The following is a 19216-nucleotide window of genomic DNA, read 5'->3' as shown; positions in this document are numbered from 1 at the left end:
AGTTTCTTTATTTTTTTTTATTTTTTTTTCTCCAGCATTTTTTTTTTTGATGTGCATGATTTTATGATTTAAAAGAAATGTAAAAAGTCAATTTCTTGCAAGTGAAGATTTCCGAACGTTTCCTTTTTTTTCAGCTTTTTATGCAGATCGATGGCCTCTTCCCCAAACGGTTCGGAACGTGGACGGAATATGCCAAGAAATACTGTAACGCGCACGTCAGGTATCCGTATGTCGTTACTTCTGCTCATCGCCGACGTTTCTTGTTATTGAATTTGGAATCTGTGAAGGGGCTGTTCTTTACTAAAGCGACACATCCTATTAAACTGGGCCTTTACGTAACAATGTATCTGCAGCGCCCCACGGGGCAGGTGGTTAACCTACTCGTTGCCGGGCAGACACTGGTGGCCTTGGCCGGTTCCGTTGCCCCAAGGCGTGCAGTAAATGTCGGGAAAGCGGGGTGATTGGGGAAAGTTTGTCGTGACGTCACCTGTGGTATGCGGCCAGGGAGTAGCCGCCGCTGCCTCGCCGGGGCAGGTGTTATGGCAGCCGGGATGGTGTCGTTCCCCACAGGCGGAGCAGGCCCCGAGAGGATAACTGGGAGTTGGCGGTCCCTTAGAGGCGCCGGAGCGCGGGTCGACAGCGTCGCTAATCAGAGTCTATCTAAGGTTCTTTTTACTCATTGATTTAAAGCTGCACCCAGGTGCTGGTCTCTGCCATTGTGGGCTCCGGTCAATCCCAAGCAAGTGAAGGAGCCACCACCGGTGTTTGGAGAGAGAAAGCAAGAGAATGTCCTTTTCCTAGGATGTCCCCCTCATCGGTTAGGTACCTGGGCTGAGCTCCCGCTCCAAGCCCCCGGCCCTGTAAAGTCCAAGAGTTCCAGAGATGTCTTGTCAGAACTATGGTTTCGACTGATCTCCCTGATGTGAGAGTGTTGCGCCTATATCTACTGGCTGTCTTCAGTGACTGGGAAGTCCCATGCATCGTGGTGGCCACCCCCCTGCCATCCCAGCCTGTGGGAACGTTCCTATGCTGTATGACGAGTGTGGATGTGGAACACCGGTGATTCACCCCTCCCTTACCTGAGATGGATACCGCACCTTAACTGAGGTGCAGTACCCTGTGGCGACCAGAGCCTCAGGGGTGCCACATATCCATAGCAAGAGATCACTATTGATACTCAGTTGTTACTTAGTCACTTTTGCTGCTTAACTAGATGGATCTTCTCTTCTGGACTCAAGAACTGGATGATGGCCATCACTGTAAAGGTCTAGGTCACTTTAGGTGCATTATGTATGTCCTTCACAGTTGAATTAAACTTTGTGGTCATAAATCAGCCGAGAAAAGCTCAATGGTGTGAAGAGAAGGGTTATGTTACGGTGGTATGTACTGATGGAACAGGAGCTCCTAGGCTGATCCTGAGACTCGAAAGCCTGCGCTGTCTCTTATCTCAGAGGTAGGCTTGATAGTAGCCAGGTCCAGTCCCCAATGTGACCCTGACTCCTGTCCGAGCTCTGATCTTACTCCCTCCCAACCCTGGGAGTGGGCCGGAAACCCAGTAACAGAACTAAACAGAAACGACACGAGCAAGGGAGAACTCGAGAAATCTCGTACACACATAGAAGAGGCAATATGTGTACAAATGAGTAAAGCTAAGGGTAGGAAATAAATGCACTGCAGGGGAACGTTCACACCATGCAGAATAGCAACTGTAGATCACCATGAACTGGATAACCACAAACACCAGGATCGCTGAAGCTATATTTGGCGGTTTCCTAACACACTCCCCTGCCTTAAATAGGAAGAGATCAGCTGTGGATGGTAAACAGCAACCTGGCTCTGAGGAGTAGCACACTGCTCCAAAAAGGATTAACTCCTGCACAGCTGGGAGCAGTGAAACAACTCAGCCGATGCCCAGCAAAGCTGAGCACTTCAGAGATCAGGTAAAGTGTCGGACTCTGCTATGTGCAAAGAGTCCGGATACCTTAGCTATAATACGCAAGTGTGGATCCGGACAGCGCATGATAGGTTATTACTCTCCCAAAAGTACCAGCTCACTGACTAATCCTCAGTTAACTCATTCTGCAGCTGGCAAAAAACAATGCAACAAAAAGGTCATAGAAAACAAATGGTGCAACATTTATAATGATCCCATTTAAAAAAAAAAAAAAAAATGTTGCCATTTTAATTAGAATTAAAAGATAATCTAAATTACGACCCTCAAAGGTGTCTATATTTAACTTTCTTAGAAACACAGGCAATTTAAAAATAGCTGGAAGAAAGTGTTTGGTCATCAAATACCGCACTTGATTTTCTTAGGACTCTGGATTGTTTTGTTCCTCTGTTGTTCCTCCTGAAAATATACAACTTGGTTTTACCAATACTCTAAGCACTGTCCAATTGCGGCGGGGTCTCATGTTTTTTTACTAAAGTATTGGCCAATAGTCAGTGTCTTCATTTTTTTTTTCCCAGGAGGAGTAACAGAGGAACCACACACAATGTTAAAAAAAAAATAAAAAAATATATCATTTAACCCCTTCACAACCGAGCTGCTGTGGTGAGCCAGCTGTGATCCCTGCACATGTCTGCTGATTTCAACAGCAGACATGTGCGGTTATCAGGCGCAATTAATCTGATTGGTAAACGACATAGCAGCCAAAAAATCCAAACTTCCAAATGACGATTTTTTTGGTTGTTGCAAATTTTGCGCAAAATGTATTTAACAGGTGATCAAAATGTAGCATCTGCGCAAAAATACTGCCATTAAAAAAACATCAGCTCAAGACGCAAAAAATAAGCAGTCACCGAGCCCCCAGATCCCAAAAAGTGAGAACGCTGCGGGTGACGGAAAAAGTGCACCACATTTTTTGGACAAATTTCTGATTTTTTTTTTAACCCCTTAGATAAAAGTAAACCTATACATGTTTGGTATCTATGAACTCGTACTGACCTGAGGCATCACACCGACACATCAGTTGTACCATATAGTGAACACAGTGAATAAAATACCCACAAAACAATTGCGCAGTCGCAGTTTGTTTGCAATTTTTCCACTCTTGCATTTTTTTGTGCTGTTTTCCAGTACACTATATGGTAAAACACACAGTTTCATTGAAAAGTACAACCCGTTGTGCAAAAAACAAGCAAGATTGACGGAAAAATAAAAAAAGTTACGGCTCTCGGAAGAAGGGGAGCAAAAAACGAAAAATGGAAAATCGCCCAAGGGTGAAGGGGTTAAGCTGGAACTTTTTTTTTCTATGGAGGAAATTGCATGAGTGTTATGTGAACTCCCAAAATAAGTATCTGATGCCCCTGAACTTTTTTTTTTTTTTTTTTTAATGTTTTTTGCCTGCAAGATTTTTAGAGCGATTCAGCTCCTGTTTTTTATCGTTCACCTCCATGGTAAGGAGTCTTCGCCTTTTATAAAACAATGTAAAACACCGCCCGGGGACATAGCGCCGCACGTCCTATTAATGTATGTAACTGGGGCTCCGCATTAAATAGGAGTTAATGCCTCGCGCGGAGCATTCAAGACACCGGCTCTTACCAACTTAGCTAAAAAATGCTATAAAAATGTAATTGAATTCCACCGGCGGCGGCTGATAGTGGTCTGCAGCGAGCGCCACGGCAAGAGATCAAAGGGGCCTCTGGGAACCCAATCTCCTGCTCAACAACAAAGATATGGCTGGTGTTTATGCAACGTATGATAATAACAGGTGCCCCAGCTCTCCGAGATCATTAATGCCGCCAAGTCCTCCTATGTCAATGAGTGCCGCTATCAATTGCTCCCTCGCACATCTCCCGACCCCCGCAGCCGGCGGAGTGTTTAACATGCTTTTTTGAGCGAGACGCCGAATTTAAATGTTTTTCAAATTTCTCCCCAAGGTACTTTGGCAATAGGACTCAGTGGGATTACCGAGGAGCCTCCAATTTAGATGACTTACACCAGCGATTAAGCAGCATCATGATCAGACGATTGAAGAGCGAGGTCTTAACGCAGCTCCCACCCAAAATCAGACAGCGCATCCCCTTCGATCTGCCGAAAGACGTGGCCAAGGTGGGGTGCCCTGTGCAATGCTCCCTGTGTGCATAGTCTATAATGACTTGTATAAGACTGCAGTAATGTACTATAACACGTAACATGCAAAAAGGAGTAGTTCCAAAATCCATGAGAAGACATTCATATTAAATGTTAGGAGGTCAATAAATCTTATTTTTGAACATCCACATGACAAGATCTCAATTTAGAGCTCAGATGTCACCTATATACAAGAATATAACTGCTATAATACTGCCCACTATGTACAAGAATATAACTACTATAATACTGCCCCTATGTACAAGAATATAACTACTATAATACTGCTCCTATGTGCAAGAATATAACTACTATAATACTGCCCCTATATACAAGAATATAACTACTATAATACTGCCCCTATGTACAAGAATATAACTACTATAATACTGCCCCTATGTACAAGAATATAACTACTATAATACTGCCCCAATATACAAGAATATAACTACTATAATACTGCCCCTATGTACAAGAATATATCTAATATAATACTGCTCCCTATGTACAAGAATATAACTACTATAATACTGCCCCAATATACAAGAATATAACTACTATAATACTGCCCCAATATACAAGAATATAACTACTATAATACTGCCCCAATATACAAGAATATAACTACTATAATACTGCCCCTATGTACAAGAATATAACTACTATAATACTGCCCCTATGTACAAGAATATAACTACTATAATACTGCTCCTATCTACAAGAATATAACTACTATAATACTGCCCCTATGTACAAGAATATAACTGCTATAATACTGCCCCTATATACAAGAATATAACTACTATAATACTGCCCCTATGTACAAGAGTATAACTACTATAATACTGCTCCTATGTACAAGAATATAACTACTATAATACTGCCCCTATGTACAAGAATATAACTACTATAATACTGCCTCCTATGTACAAGAATATAACTACTATAATACTGCCTCCTATGTACAAGAATATAACTACTATAATACTGCCTCCTATGTACAAGAATATAACTACTATAATACTGCTCCTATGTACAAGAGTATAACTACTATAATACTGCCCCTATATACAAGAATATAACTACTATAATACTGCCCCTATATACAAGCATATAACTACTATAATACTGCCCCCTATGTACAAGAATATACTATAATACTGCTGACTTTAAACAGATCTATTTGAAGGTTTTCTGATAACCATGTTACTGGAGGAGATATTTTCTTGCTCATTCTCTCATTTACCAGATTACCCCACTACAGCTTCTGATTGTTGTCTGCTCTTTTTCTCGTTTCTGCGGTTCTAGATTTCTCACTGATTGTATGGCGGATTTATTTTTCATTATTCTTGTCTAGAGATGTCTGTGACTTTGAGTTCCTCTAGTAGATCAGTGGTGCTGTGTGTTTGCACATGTAGTTATTGTTTCTTCGGTGCAGGAATGTGTCTGGCTGTGCGTGCATCTGCTGCGTCACTGGATTATGTGTCTGGCTGTGCGTGCATCTGCTGCATCACTGGATTATGTGTCTGGCTGTGCGTGCATCTGCTGCGTCACTGGATTATGTGTCTGGCTGTGCGTGCATCTGCTGCGTCACTGGATTATGTGTCTGGCTGTGCGTGCATCTGCTGCGTCACTGGATTATGTGTCTGGCTGTGCGTGCATCTGCTGCGTCACTGCATTATGTGTCTGGCTGTGCGTGCATCTGCTGCGTCACTGGATTATGTGTCTGGCTGTGCGTGCATCTGCTGCGTCACTGGATTATGTGTCTGGCTGTGCGTGCATCTGCTGCGTCACTGGATTATGTGTCTGGCTGTGTGTGCATCTGCTGCGTCACTGGATTATGTGTCTGGCTGTGCGTGTATCTGCTGCGTCACTGGATTATGTGTCTGGCTGTGCGTGCATCTGCTGCGTCACTGGATTATGTGTCTGGCTGTGCGTGCATCTGCTGCGTCACTGGATTATGTGTCTGGCTGTGCGTGCATCTGCTGCGTCACTGGATTATGTGTCTGGCTGTGCGTGCATCTGCTGCGTCACTGGATTATGTGTCTGGCTGTGCGTGCATCTGCTGCGTCACTGGATTATGTGTCTGGCTGTGCGTGCATCTGCTGCGTCACTGGATTATGTGTCTGGCTGTGCGTGCATCTGCTGCGTCACTGGATTATGTGTCTGGCTGTGCGTGCATCTGCTGCGTCACTGGATTATGTGTCTGGCTGTGCGTGCATCTGCTGCGTCACTGGATTATGTGTCTGGCTGTGCGTGCATCTGCTGCGTCACTGGATTATGTGTCTGGCTGTGCGTGCATCTGCTGCGTCACTGGATTATGTGTCTGGCTGTGCGTGCATCTGCTGCGTCACTGGATTATGTGTCTGGCTGTGCGGCTGCTGGCGGACACTGGACCGTGCATGAGGCCGGGGATCATTACAGGACTGTGTGCAGCTGTAAGATAAAACCCAGCACCGGGCCCATGGAAATCGCCTGCAGGAAACACATGAATTTATGGTGTTTATTTCCACTAACAATTCTGAAATGTCATCTAGAAATCCTTTGCATGCCGTCTTCTCATGCCTCGGGCCGGCTCTGCACATATCTGGCAGGGACCTTCATTACAGATACAATTTTTTGCTATTTTGTACAAGTACATTTGGATATGTGACCGGCAACCTGCCTGGATTTTGTGTACCCCATGGTTGTTTTGGTCTGCTATGTCAGCATAGTATTGTGCAAATGGATAGAGGCAATAAAGGGGTTGTTCAGGACTAAAGCCCCCACCTCCAAAGACCTCTGGACTCTTCTGTGACAAACGAGTCCAGCGATTGGCCGCAGCGGTCACCTGGATAATGTACGGGCAATATCAATTCTATGAGTGGCGTGGAATTCTATATGGGTAAGGCGGCTTTCACACTACATTTTTTTAGCATGCGTCTTGAACGTTTTTTTGCTGTAAAAGTGAATCCTGTTTTTACAAAGAAAAACGCATGTGTTATTTTGCAGGATCCTGTCACTTGAAGTTTATAGGCGGGCATTGGAGTCATGTGATCGGGAGTGAGGGGAACTGAACGTGACAGACTGGGAGCCGGCATCTGACAGCTGCGGACACTGGTAACCAAGGTAAACATCGGGTAACTAAGCGAAGTGCTTTGCTTGGATACCCGATATTTACATTGGTTACTAGCGTCTGCAGCTGCTAGGAGCGGGGCTGCCTGCTCCCTGCACACGTAACCAAGGGAAACATCGGGTAACTAAGTGAAGCGCTTTGCTTGGTTTCCCAATATTTACCTTGATTACGAGCGTTCGCCGCTCTCGGGAGGGGGAGAGAGGGAGGGGGAGAGAGGGAGTAGGAAGAGAGATACTGTTCACGCCAGGCTGGTTTCTGGGCATGCTCAGTAGAGCAAGCAGGATCCTGTCTATCAGCATGCCAGCGTTCACATGCGTTTGCATGCTGTTTAGTCAGGATCCAGCAATTTGCAGTATTTGGACGCAGCTCAAAAACGCTACAAGTAGCATTTTTGAAAAAAGTTAAAAAACGGCAACTCGCTGGATCCTCACTATAACGCACGCAAACGCACGCAAACGCATGTTAACGCGAGTCCATTGCAAATGCATTGAAATGAAAACGCATTTGCACTGGATCAGTTTTTGCATTAAAAAACGTTCATGACGCATGTTAAAAAACGTAGTGTGAAAGCCGCCTAAACAGATTGGTGTTGGGTTATCAGGATTTCAAGGGGAGGGGGGGGAGCGATGATGATAGGGTTAATTTAATTTATTTAAATGTGCACAGTCCGATTTATATTTGTATAGACAAGCAATTTTACAATTTACTGAATATTAAAATGTTCATCCAAGCACTCGAGCACTATCTGATAATATCCATTGTCGGATCCGTTGGATTAACCCTTTAATTCGTTCTTTTATATAATTTTTGTTTACTTTTAAAAACGTCTAGGAAAGCTCCTCCGTTTTTTTTCAGTTTTCGTGAGTTTTTAGTTTTTCCAATAGTATACCAGCCCTGGAACGTGTTTCTTAAGACACTTCATATATTTCCAGGAGGAACAACAGAAGAACAATTCACTCACTAAGTGATTTCAATTTTTGTGTAAAATAGGTGTCTGATACGATCCCAAAACTGCATGTGGGGTCAGAACTGTAAGGACATTGATCAGTTGAATGTTCTGCCCAGTTGTCATTTTGATACATTTCCAGGAGGAGCAACAGAGGAGCAAAATAGTACACCAGGTTGAAGGAGATATATTTGCTACATCACTAGATTGTCACGCTCACTGGGTGAAGCAAGCGTGGTGAGGTGCGATCAAACCTACGTGAATGTGATGCACAACACAAGAAGAGAGGAGCACCGGGGACACAAAAACAATGGGAGGCCCTGGAACTAGTGAGAGGGGTTGGTGGACACCTTCTAACCTCACCTGCATCTGTGCAACTGTCCCACCTCTCTTCAGCAGTCCCTATACAGTCTCTGCAATTGTCTCCAAACAGGAACCCGAGACCCTCAGAAGACCCTATAGTACTTCTGACTAGTGAGGGGCAGATAGGGTTCATTAGACCTCAATGAAAAAAGAAAAAAAAAGGGCTTGGCTCCTCTGGATTCCTAGGTGAGACCTCACCGCTGCACTAACAACACACCAGGGAAGTAAAGACAAACAGGGAAAAAACAACCCAAAGGATATAGCCTGAGCACAGGAAGTTTCCATAGCAGCACCTTCCTCAAAGGCGGCCAGAGAACAAATGAGTTTGTATCTTCAGCAAGGAATGCTGGGATACGCCACTATTTAAAGCTGAGGGGCGTGCTCAAAAAGCGAGTGCAGCTGATCACTCAGCAAGGAACTGCTTGGAAAGGCTGCAAGAGGAAAAACTGACACTTAACCACTTCAGTGCCAAGAGAAACAAAACTAAAAGTAGAGAGCCAGATGAGAGGCTCCAGTCCAAAGGCTGTCACTGGTCACAAAATGCAGGGAGACGAGCGTGACATAGATATTCTAAAATTTATAAAGAAAATATGATAGAAGAGGATAGAAGATGATGAGGGGTCGGGAAAAAAGTCCGGCATAGACATTAGAATTGGCCGGAGCAGATAAATGTTATTGCACAGGCGATCACTAGGGTTTAGAACCCCTTATATCTATACGGCATTAATGAATAATAACAAAAAAACAAATAGCGCTTAATAATTATTCCCTCTTATGGAAGGAAAGTGTTTTCCAAGGGTCAGGGTCACGTGTAATAATCGGGGACTCTCATCCGCTTTCCTTTTTCGTGCCAAATTTGAAGTTTATTCACACTTTTAAAACATATCTAAAAAAAAAAAAAAAGAATAGAAATAAACAAAAAAGAAATATGGCAGAAATGATAGAACGCCTGTCAGGATGATACATGGGTGTCGTTTTAGCAGCTCTTTACCCCTTGGGTACTGAGCAAGTTAAATAGAGAATCACAGCTTGTATCCTTATTTAGATTGAATTAAAATTCCCAGAAAACCTCGTGCCGACGTGTAAAAATGAGGCTGCTTTCTGCGCACTCGATGCCGGATAATCCCTTTAAGTAATAAGATTTGCACTGAGACTCATTTTCTCCCTATTGATTTATTAGGTTGGCAGAGACGCAGTTTATTTTTTTTCCTCTCTCATTCCCTATTGTCAGATGTCTATATCTGGTTCCGTCGTGAGATCTTCCTCCTCTTATTTTATTTTTTTCTCTGATACTTAGTGTCCAGCAAATGGTCACGATGGTCCTGGCTAATGATATTGGTGGGATCCGGCGGGTTGGATTCCCTGCATCAGCTCCATGCGCTTGGCTAAATCAGATTTTTATGTTTAAATGTCTTGTTTTTTTTAGAGTTTTTTTAATTAATTTATTTCGTTTTTTTTATGGCACTATTCTTTTAAGTACCATTTTTCATTCTGCTACTATGTCCTTTACATGAACATTAACAACAATACAATGACTCAGAATTGTAGAATGTAGTGTTCTTTCTTCAGGTACATGTCATTATGAAGAGAGGAGGAGTAGGTGAGCTGTGATGTCACTTATGGTGAGTGGTCGTTCCTGTGCTCTCTACTATAAATAGAGTTGTTACAGCTCTCCTCCTGCTCCTGTAAAATGACTGATAAAACTTCTATATGCAGTAGATAACCCAGGATCCACTATTCACAAAAAATGATGTCACAGCTCATCTCCTCCTCCTCTCTTCATAATTACATGTACCTGAAGAAAGAACACTACATACTACAATTCTGAGTCATTGTATTCTTGTTAATGTTCATGTAGGGACATAGTAGGAGAATGCAAAATGTTAAACTATAGTGCCATAAAATAAATTAAATACATACATAAATAATTAAAAAAAAAACCAAAAACAAACCTAAAAACAAGACCTTTCATATAATTCATATAATTTCATATTAGGAGAGTCACATCCAGCCTATATTACTGGGAGACACACAAAGCTCACATCCAGCCTATATTACTGGGAGACACACAGAGCTCACATCCAGCCTATATTACTGGGAGAGACACACAGAGCTCACATCCAGCCTATATTACTAGGAGAGACACACAGAGCTCACATCCAGCCTATATTACTGGGAGAGACACACACCTCAAATCCAGCCTATATTACTGGGAGAGACGCAGCGACCTCACATCAGCCTATATTACTGGGAGAGATGCACAGACCTCACATCCAGCCTATATTACTGGGAGAGACATACAGACCTCACATCCAGCCTATATTACTGGGAGAGACACACAGACCTCACATTCAGGCTATATTACTGGGAGAGACACAGAGCTCACATCCAGCCTATATTACTGGGAGAGACACACAGACCTCACATCCAGCCTATATTACTGGGAGACACACAGAGCTCACATCCAGCCTATATTACTGTGAGAGACACACAGACCTCATATCCAGCCTATATTACTGGGAGACACACACCTCAAATCCAGCCTATATTACTGGGAGAGACGCAGCGACCTCACATCCAGCCTATATTACTGGGAGACACACACCTCAAATCCAGCCTATATTACTGGGAGAGACGCAGCGACCTCACATCCAGCCTATATTACTAGGAGAGACACACACCTCAAATCCAGCCTATATTACTGGGAGAGACGCAGCGACCTCACATCCAGCCTATATTACTGGGAGACACACAGAGCTCACATCCAGCCTATATTACTGGGAGACACACACAGAGCTCACATCCAGCCTATATTACTAGGAGAGACACACACCTCAAATCCAGCCTATATTACTGGGAGAGACGCAGCGACCTCACATCAGCCTATATTACTGGGAGAGATGCACAGACCTCACATCCAGCCTATATTACTGGGAGAGACATACAGACCTCACATCCAGCCTATATTACTGGGAGAGACACACAGACCTCACATTCAGGCTATATTACTGGGAGAGACACAGAGCTCACATCCAGCCTATATTACTGGGAGAGACATACAGAGCTTACATCCAGCCTATATTACTGGGAGAGACACAGACCTCACATCCAGCCTATATTACTGGGAGAGACACACAGACCTCACATCCAGCCTATATTACTGGGAGAGACACACAGACCTCACATCCAGCCTATATTACTGGGAGACACACAGAGCTCACATCCAGCCTATATTACTGTGAGAGAGACACAGACCTCACATCCAGCTCATATTACTGGGAGAGACACACAGACCTCATATCCAGCCTATATTACTGGGAGAGACACACAGAGCTCACATCCAGCCTATATTACTGGGAGAGACACACAGAGCTCACATCCAGCCTATATTACTGGGAGACACAGACCTCATATCCAGCCTATATTACTGGGAGAGACACACAGAGCTCACATCTAGCCTATATTACTGGGAGACACAGACCTCACATCCAGCCTATATTACTGGGAGACACACACAGAGCTCACATCCAGCCTATATTACTGGGAGACACACAGAGCTCACATCCAGCCTATATTACTGGGAGAGACACACAGAGCTCACATCCAGCCTATATTACTGGGAGAGACACACACACCTCACATCCAGTCTATATTACTGGGAGACACACACACCTCACATCCAGTCTATATTACTGGGAGACACACAGAGCTCACATCCAGCCTATATTACTGGGAGACACAAAGAGCTCACATCCAGCCTATATTACTGGGAGACACACAGAGCTCACATCCAGCCTATATTACTGGGAGAGACACACAGAGCTCACATCCAGCCTATATTACTGGGAGAGACACACAGAGCTCACATCCAGCCTATATTACTGGGAGAGACACACAGAGCTCACATCCAGCCTATATTACTGGGAGAGACACACAGATCTCACATCCAGCCTATATTACTGGGAGACACACACAGAGCTCACATCCAGCCTATATTACTGGGAGAGACACAGACCTCACATCCTGCCTATATTACTGTGAGAGACACACACACCTCACATCCAGCCTATATTACTGGGAGACACACAGAGCTCACATCCAGCCTATATTACTGGGAGAGACACACAGAGCTCACATCTAGCCTATATTACTGGGAGACACAGACCTCACATCCAGCCTATATTACTGGGAGACACACACAGAGCTCACATCCAGCCTATATTACTGGGAGACACACAGAGCTCACATCCAGCCTATATTACTGGGAGAGACACACAGACCTCACATCCAGCTCATATTACTGGGAGAGACACACAGACCTCATATCCAGCCTATATTACTGGGAGAGACACACAGAGCTCACATCCAGCCTATATTACTGGGAGACACACAGAGCTCACATCCAGCCTATATTACTGGGAGAGACACAGACCTCACATCCTGCCTATATTGCTGGGAGAGACACACAGACCTCACATCCAGCTCATATTACTGGGAGAGACACACACACCTCATATCCAGCCTATATTACTGGGAGAGACACACAGAGCTCACATCTAGCCTATATTACTGGGAGACACAGACCTCACATCCAGCCTATATTACTGGGAGACACACACAGAGCTCACATCCAGCCTATATTACTGGGAGACACACAGAGCTCACATCCAGCCTATATTACTGGGAGAGACACACAGAGCTCACATCCAGCCTATATTACTGGGAGACACACAGAGCTCACATCCAGCCTATATTACTGGGAGACACACACAGAGCTCACATCCAGCCTATATTACTGGGAGACACACAGAGCTCACATCCAGCCTATATTACTGGGAGACACACACAGAGCTCACATCCAGCCTATATTACTGGGAGAGACACACAGAGCTCACATCCAGCCTATATTACTGGGAGAGACACACAGAGCTCACATCCAGCCTATATTACTGGGAGACACACACAGAGCTCACATCCAGCCTATATTACTGGGAGACACACACAGAGCTGACATCCAGCCTATATTACTGGGAGAGACACACAGAGCTCACATCCAGCCTATATTACTGGGAGACACACAGAGCTCACATCCAGCCTATATTACTGGGAGACACACACAGAGCTCACATCCAGCCTATATTACTGGGAGACACACAGAGCTCACATCCAGCCTATATTACTGGGAGAGACACACAGAGCTCACATCCAGCCTATATTACTGGGAGAGACACACACACCTCACATCCAGTCTATATTACTGGGAGAGACACACACACTTCACATCCAGTCTATATTACTGGGAGAGACACACACACCTCACATCCAGTCTATATTACTGGAAGAGACACACACACCTCACATTCAGCCTATATTACTGGGAGACACACAGAGCTCACATCCAGTCTATATTACTGGGAGAGACACACACACCTCACATCCAGCCTATATTACTGGGAGACACACAGAGCTCACATCCAGCCTATATTACTGGGAGACACACAGAGCTCACATCCAGCCTATATTACTGGGAGACACACAGAGCTCACATCCAGCCTATATTACTGGGAGAGACACACAGAGCTCACATCCAGCCTATATTACTGGGAGAGACACACAGAGCTCACATCCAGCCTATATTACTGGGAGAGACACACAGAGCTCACATCCAGCCTATATTACTGGGAGAGAGACACACAGACCTCACATCCAGCCTATATTACTGGGAGACACACACAGAGCTCAAATCCAGCCTATATTACTGGGAGAGAGACACACAGAGCTCACATCCAGCCTATATTACTGGGAGAAACACACAGACCTCACATCCAGCCTATATTACTGGGAGAGACACACAGACCTCACATCCAGCCTATATTACTGGGAGAGACACACAGACCTCACATCCAGCCTATATTACTGGGAGAGACACACAGACCTCACATCCAGCCTATATTACTGGGAGAGACACAGAGCTCACATCCAGCCTATATTACTGGGACAGACACACAGAGCTCACATCCAACCTATATTACTGGGAGAGACACACAGACCTCACATCCAGCCTATATTACTGGAGAGACACACAGAGCTCACATCCAGCCTATATTACTGGGAGAGACACAGAGCTCACATCCAGTCTATATTACTGGGAGAGATACACAGAGGTCACATCCAGCCTATATTACTGGGAGAGACACACAGAGCTCACATCCAGCCTATATTACTGGGAGAGACACACAGAGCTCACATCCAGCCTAAATTACTGGGAGAGACACACAGAGCTCACATCCAGCCTATATTACTGGGAGAGACACACAGAGCTCACATCCAGCCTATATTACTGGGAGAGACACACAGACCTCACATCCAGCCTATATTACTGGGAGAGACACACAGACCTCACATCCAGCCTATATTACTGGGAGAGACACACAGACCTCACATCCAGCCTATATTACTGGGAGAGACATACAGACCTTCCTGTGGGAAAGAATTGTCCTGAACATTTATTCTATAAATAAAGCGTTTTCCTTTGTTTATAGCGGACATTAAATGTAGTTTATGGCTCGTGTATTCCTAGGTGCTTTCTTGCTTTCTATAACATTTGGAGTGTTATTCGCCGGCGATCTTTTGATTAACAGCAGTATATGGAAATCCTGCCCCGGTGACCGTCTGCCTTTTGTGTAGACGCTTTCATCTTTGACTAATGGAATAAGGGTCTTCAGTGGGGATCCTGCTAAAGATTTTGGCTTTTTCAGCCGCCTCCTTGCATACACAGTACATGAGAAAACTATTGTTACCATCTGAATTGGTCCATAATGAGATACTATGATGAGTCATTATTTCTTCTTGCTACATTCTCTATACAGGGGTACAGGATTAATTACCGTAACTCTTTTCAGCCACATAACGTATTTTACACTATGGCGGATGTATCGAGTAGGCTCAGAAGATGAGTCTGCTCTGCATAAGTTACATGCAGGCTGTGTTACACAGATAGCACCTGCCTCTAAACAGCAGCAAACAGAGCTATCTTCAATTGTTTCTATTAACCTCATGGATGCCACTGCCAATCACTGAGATCAGTATCTAAACTTCCATTTTAGATGATCACAGGGTACTGAAGGCTTTGTTCCCATGACTGTCGGACACCTGCAGACAGCACCAACTTGTTTGTATTGGTACAACTGTAAAGCCTGGACTTCATAGGAGACCTTGATTAGGAGTATGTAAAAGGATGCTCGGTACTCGTAACTAGTGATGAGTGGGCACTACCATGCTCGGGTGCTCAGTACTTGTAACTAGTGATGAGCGGGCACTACCATGCTCAGGTGCTCAGTACTGGTAACTATTGATGAGCGGGCACTACCATGCTCGGGTGCTCAGTAGTCGTAATTAGTGATGAGCGGGCACTACCATGTTCGGGTGCTCAGTACTCGTAACTAGTGATGAGCGGGCACTACCATGCTCGGGTGCTCTGTACTCGTAACTAGTGATGAGCGGGCACTACCATGCTCGGGTGCTCAGTACTGGTAACTAGTGATGAGCGGGCACTACCATGCTCGGGTGCTCAGTACTGGTAACTAGTGATGAGCGGGCACTACCATGCTCTGGTGCTCGGTACTGGTAACTAGTGATGAGCGGGCACTACCATGCTCGGGTGGTCAGTACTTGTAACTAGTGATGAGTGAGCACTACCATGCTCGGGTGGTCAGTACTTGTAACTAGTGATGAGTGGGCACTACCATGCTCAGGTGCTCGGTACTCGTAACTAGTGATGAGCGGGCACTACCATGCTCAGGTGCTCGGTACTGGTAACTAGTGATGAATGAGCACTACCATGCTCAGGTGCTCAGTACTGGTAACTAGTGATGAATGAGCACTACCATGCTCGGGTGCTCAGTACTGGTAACTAGTGATGAGCGAGCACTACCATGCTCGGGTGCTCAGTACTGGTAACTAGTGATGAGCGGGCACTACCATGCTCAGGTGCTCAGTACTGGTAACTAGTGATGAGCGGGCACTACCATGTTCGGGTGCTCAGTACTGGTAACTAGTGATGAGCAGGCACTACCATGCTCGGGTGCTCAGTACTGGTAACTAGTGATGAGTGGGCACTACCATGCTCGGGTGCTCAGTACTAAAAATTATGTAACTACTTATGTGTGCGTCCTTATGGGGTTACATCATTTATAGTAAAGTAGTCATTTTTTTTTAACAGGGCATCTCCTTTCTTTCCTTTTCTTGTCACATAGGAGATGAATGCAGGTATTGAAGAGTGGGAAAGACTGATGCGATGTCCAGAATCGGCGTCCTCAGACTCCGGCAGCCCCTTTATCCAGGTGATGGGTATGATCACCCATATGTTTAAGCAGACGGCGCTGGCGAAGGTACGTTGTATTATTCACACATTTGCTTTTTGAGGTGCAGCAGCTACTTCTTATGTCTGTATCGTAGTTTCCCCGACTTATTAAGCCTCCATAAATAAGTCTTAGTTATATACGGAAATTCACAAAATGTAATTCTCTTTATTAAATGACCCAAAACATGATTAAAAATGAAGCTGGAAAAACAGAAGTAATAAATTTAATATATCGATGTCAAAAACATAGAAAGTGTCAAGACAATAAACTCTATGTAACAAAAAATGTGGTGTAACGGGCCTTAATATTGTCCGTACATTTCCCGCCTGACTTATAAAGTGAAGCTTAAAATGTCGGCGGTATAAAAATAAGAATGATTTATTTAATAAAACACGTTGTTACAGCCCCTGCACAGTGAAGAAATCCTCCTGTTCCCCAGCCTCACTACCCAACGCACGTTTCACATGACCTTCCTCAGGGGTTGACGTTACTCCTGAAGAAGGTTATGCCAAACTCTCGTCCATTCACGTGATCAGGGTATTTGAGTGTATTATTTCATTTTTTATTCCCAGCCTTTTTGGGGTTTTTTTCTATTGATATTTGGTATTTCCCTTTTAAGATTGATTTTTACAATTTGTAAGGTTGTTATGATTTGGTCTAAAAATCTAGTTGAAATATCTTCAGTAATGTGTGAATATATACGGACGTTATATGCAAGGCCAATGGGCTGTGTAGCTGTAGAACATATTGGATCAATGAGGTTTCAACGCTTTACACCCGTTTATCATTTGTTTGATGGAAACATAATGTCTTATTTTCAGAATTGTTTGCACTTTTTGGCCACGCTCAGTACAAATGCTCCATCAGTCCATACTGTTAACGCACAAGTGTGGCTGCTGCAATCTGAACTCCCCATTATTCCAGGTAATCGCTTAGATGCTTCCAGGTAACTTCTTCGGTGACTCCAGGTAACACCCTTTGATGGTTCCATTTAACCCATTTGATGATTCCAGGTAACCCCCTAGATGGTTCCGGCCAACCGCTTTGATTGTCCGGCCTACCGCTTTCATCATTCCGGCCAACCGCTTTGATCGTTCCGGGCAACAGCTTTGATCGCTTTGGCCAACCGCATTGATCCCTCCGGCCGACCGCTTAGATCGCTCTTGCCGACCGCTTAGATCGCTCTTGCCGACCGCTTAGATCGCTCTTGCCGACCGCTTAGATCGCTCTTGCCGACCGCTTAGATCGCTCTTGCCGACCGCTTAGATCGCTCTTGCCGACCGCTTAGATCGCTCTTGCCGACCGCTTGGATCGCTCTTGCCGACCGCTTGGATCGCTCCTGCCGACCGCTTGGATGGCTCCAGCCGACCGCTTGGATGGCTCCAGCCGACCGCTTGGATGGCTCCAGCCGACCGCTTGGATGGCTCCAGCCGACCGCTTGGATGGCTCCAGCCGACCGCTTGGATGGCTCCAGCCGACCGCTTGGATGGCTCCAGCCGACCGCTTGGATGTCTCCAGCCGACCGCTTGGATGTCTCCAGCCGACCGCTTGGATGGCTCCAGCCGACCGCTTGGATGGCTCCAGCCGACCGCTTGGATGGCTCCAGCCGACCGCTTGGATGGCTCCAGCCGACCGCTTGGATGGCTCCAGCCGACCGCTTGGATGGCTCCAGCCGACCGCTTGGATGGCTCCAGCCGACCGCTTGGATGGCTCCAGCCGACCGCTTGGATGGCTCCAGCCGACCGCTTGGATGGCTCCAGCCGACCGCTTCGATTCCAGTGTCAGTCGTGACAACGGCATCTAAGAGGTTAGAAATGAGAAGTGCTGCTTCCCTCTCGCGACATGATCACAGGATACTGATGACTTTCCCCTGGCAGCCAGAGACCTGCTGGTTCCCCACTGACGTTCCTGTGAAGCGCAGCCACAGGCTTGCCTTCATGGGAAATAGTGAGTTTCACTATTTACGGCAATACTGGAGCTTTGCAATCTATAGTACAAGTGATTGATCACAACTTCAAGTCCCCAATAAGGACTAAAAAATATAAGTAGGAAAGTCAAAAAGTTTTCAATTATTTATTTTTATTTTATTTTTTTCTTCTCAATTTCAAAGTAACGAAATAATAGTGATAATAAAAAAAACCCACCCTATTTGGCATCACCACGTCGTTAAAGTCTAGTCTACCAAAATACAATTTTTTTTCAGCTAAAAGGTAGAGGTGGTAAAATAAAAAATTTGGGAACGCCAAAAATGTTTTTTTTTTCTCAACATTCCTCACAAAATATAATATACATATACATATATATATACACACACACACACACACACACACACACACACACACACACACACACAC

General features: G+C 44.9%; 1 protein-coding gene across 1 annotated transcript in view; it reads left to right on the top strand.

The window, feature by feature from the left end:
* Positions 1-19216, top strand: part of ZRANB3 (zinc finger RANBP2-type containing 3) — a 255035-nt gene that overhangs the window by 126408 nt on the left and 109411 nt on the right. The window contains exons 6-8 of the mRNA XM_075319678.1: positions 135-220; positions 3883-4054; positions 16755-16889. Coding sequence (XP_075175793.1) covers positions 135-220; positions 3883-4054; positions 16755-16889 — 393 coding nt within the window. The remainder of the gene's footprint in view (positions 1-134; positions 221-3882; positions 4055-16754; positions 16890-19216) is intronic.

The sequence above is a fragment of the Anomaloglossus baeobatrachus genome, chromosome 7 (assembly GCF_048569485.1).
Source record: "Anomaloglossus baeobatrachus isolate aAnoBae1 chromosome 7, aAnoBae1.hap1, whole genome shotgun sequence".
NCBI classification, from domain to species: Eukaryota; Metazoa; Chordata; class Amphibia; order Anura; family Aromobatidae; genus Anomaloglossus; species Anomaloglossus baeobatrachus.
The sequence above is the reverse complement of the archived record's forward strand: the minus strand, read 5'-3'. Positions and strand labels throughout refer to the sequence as shown.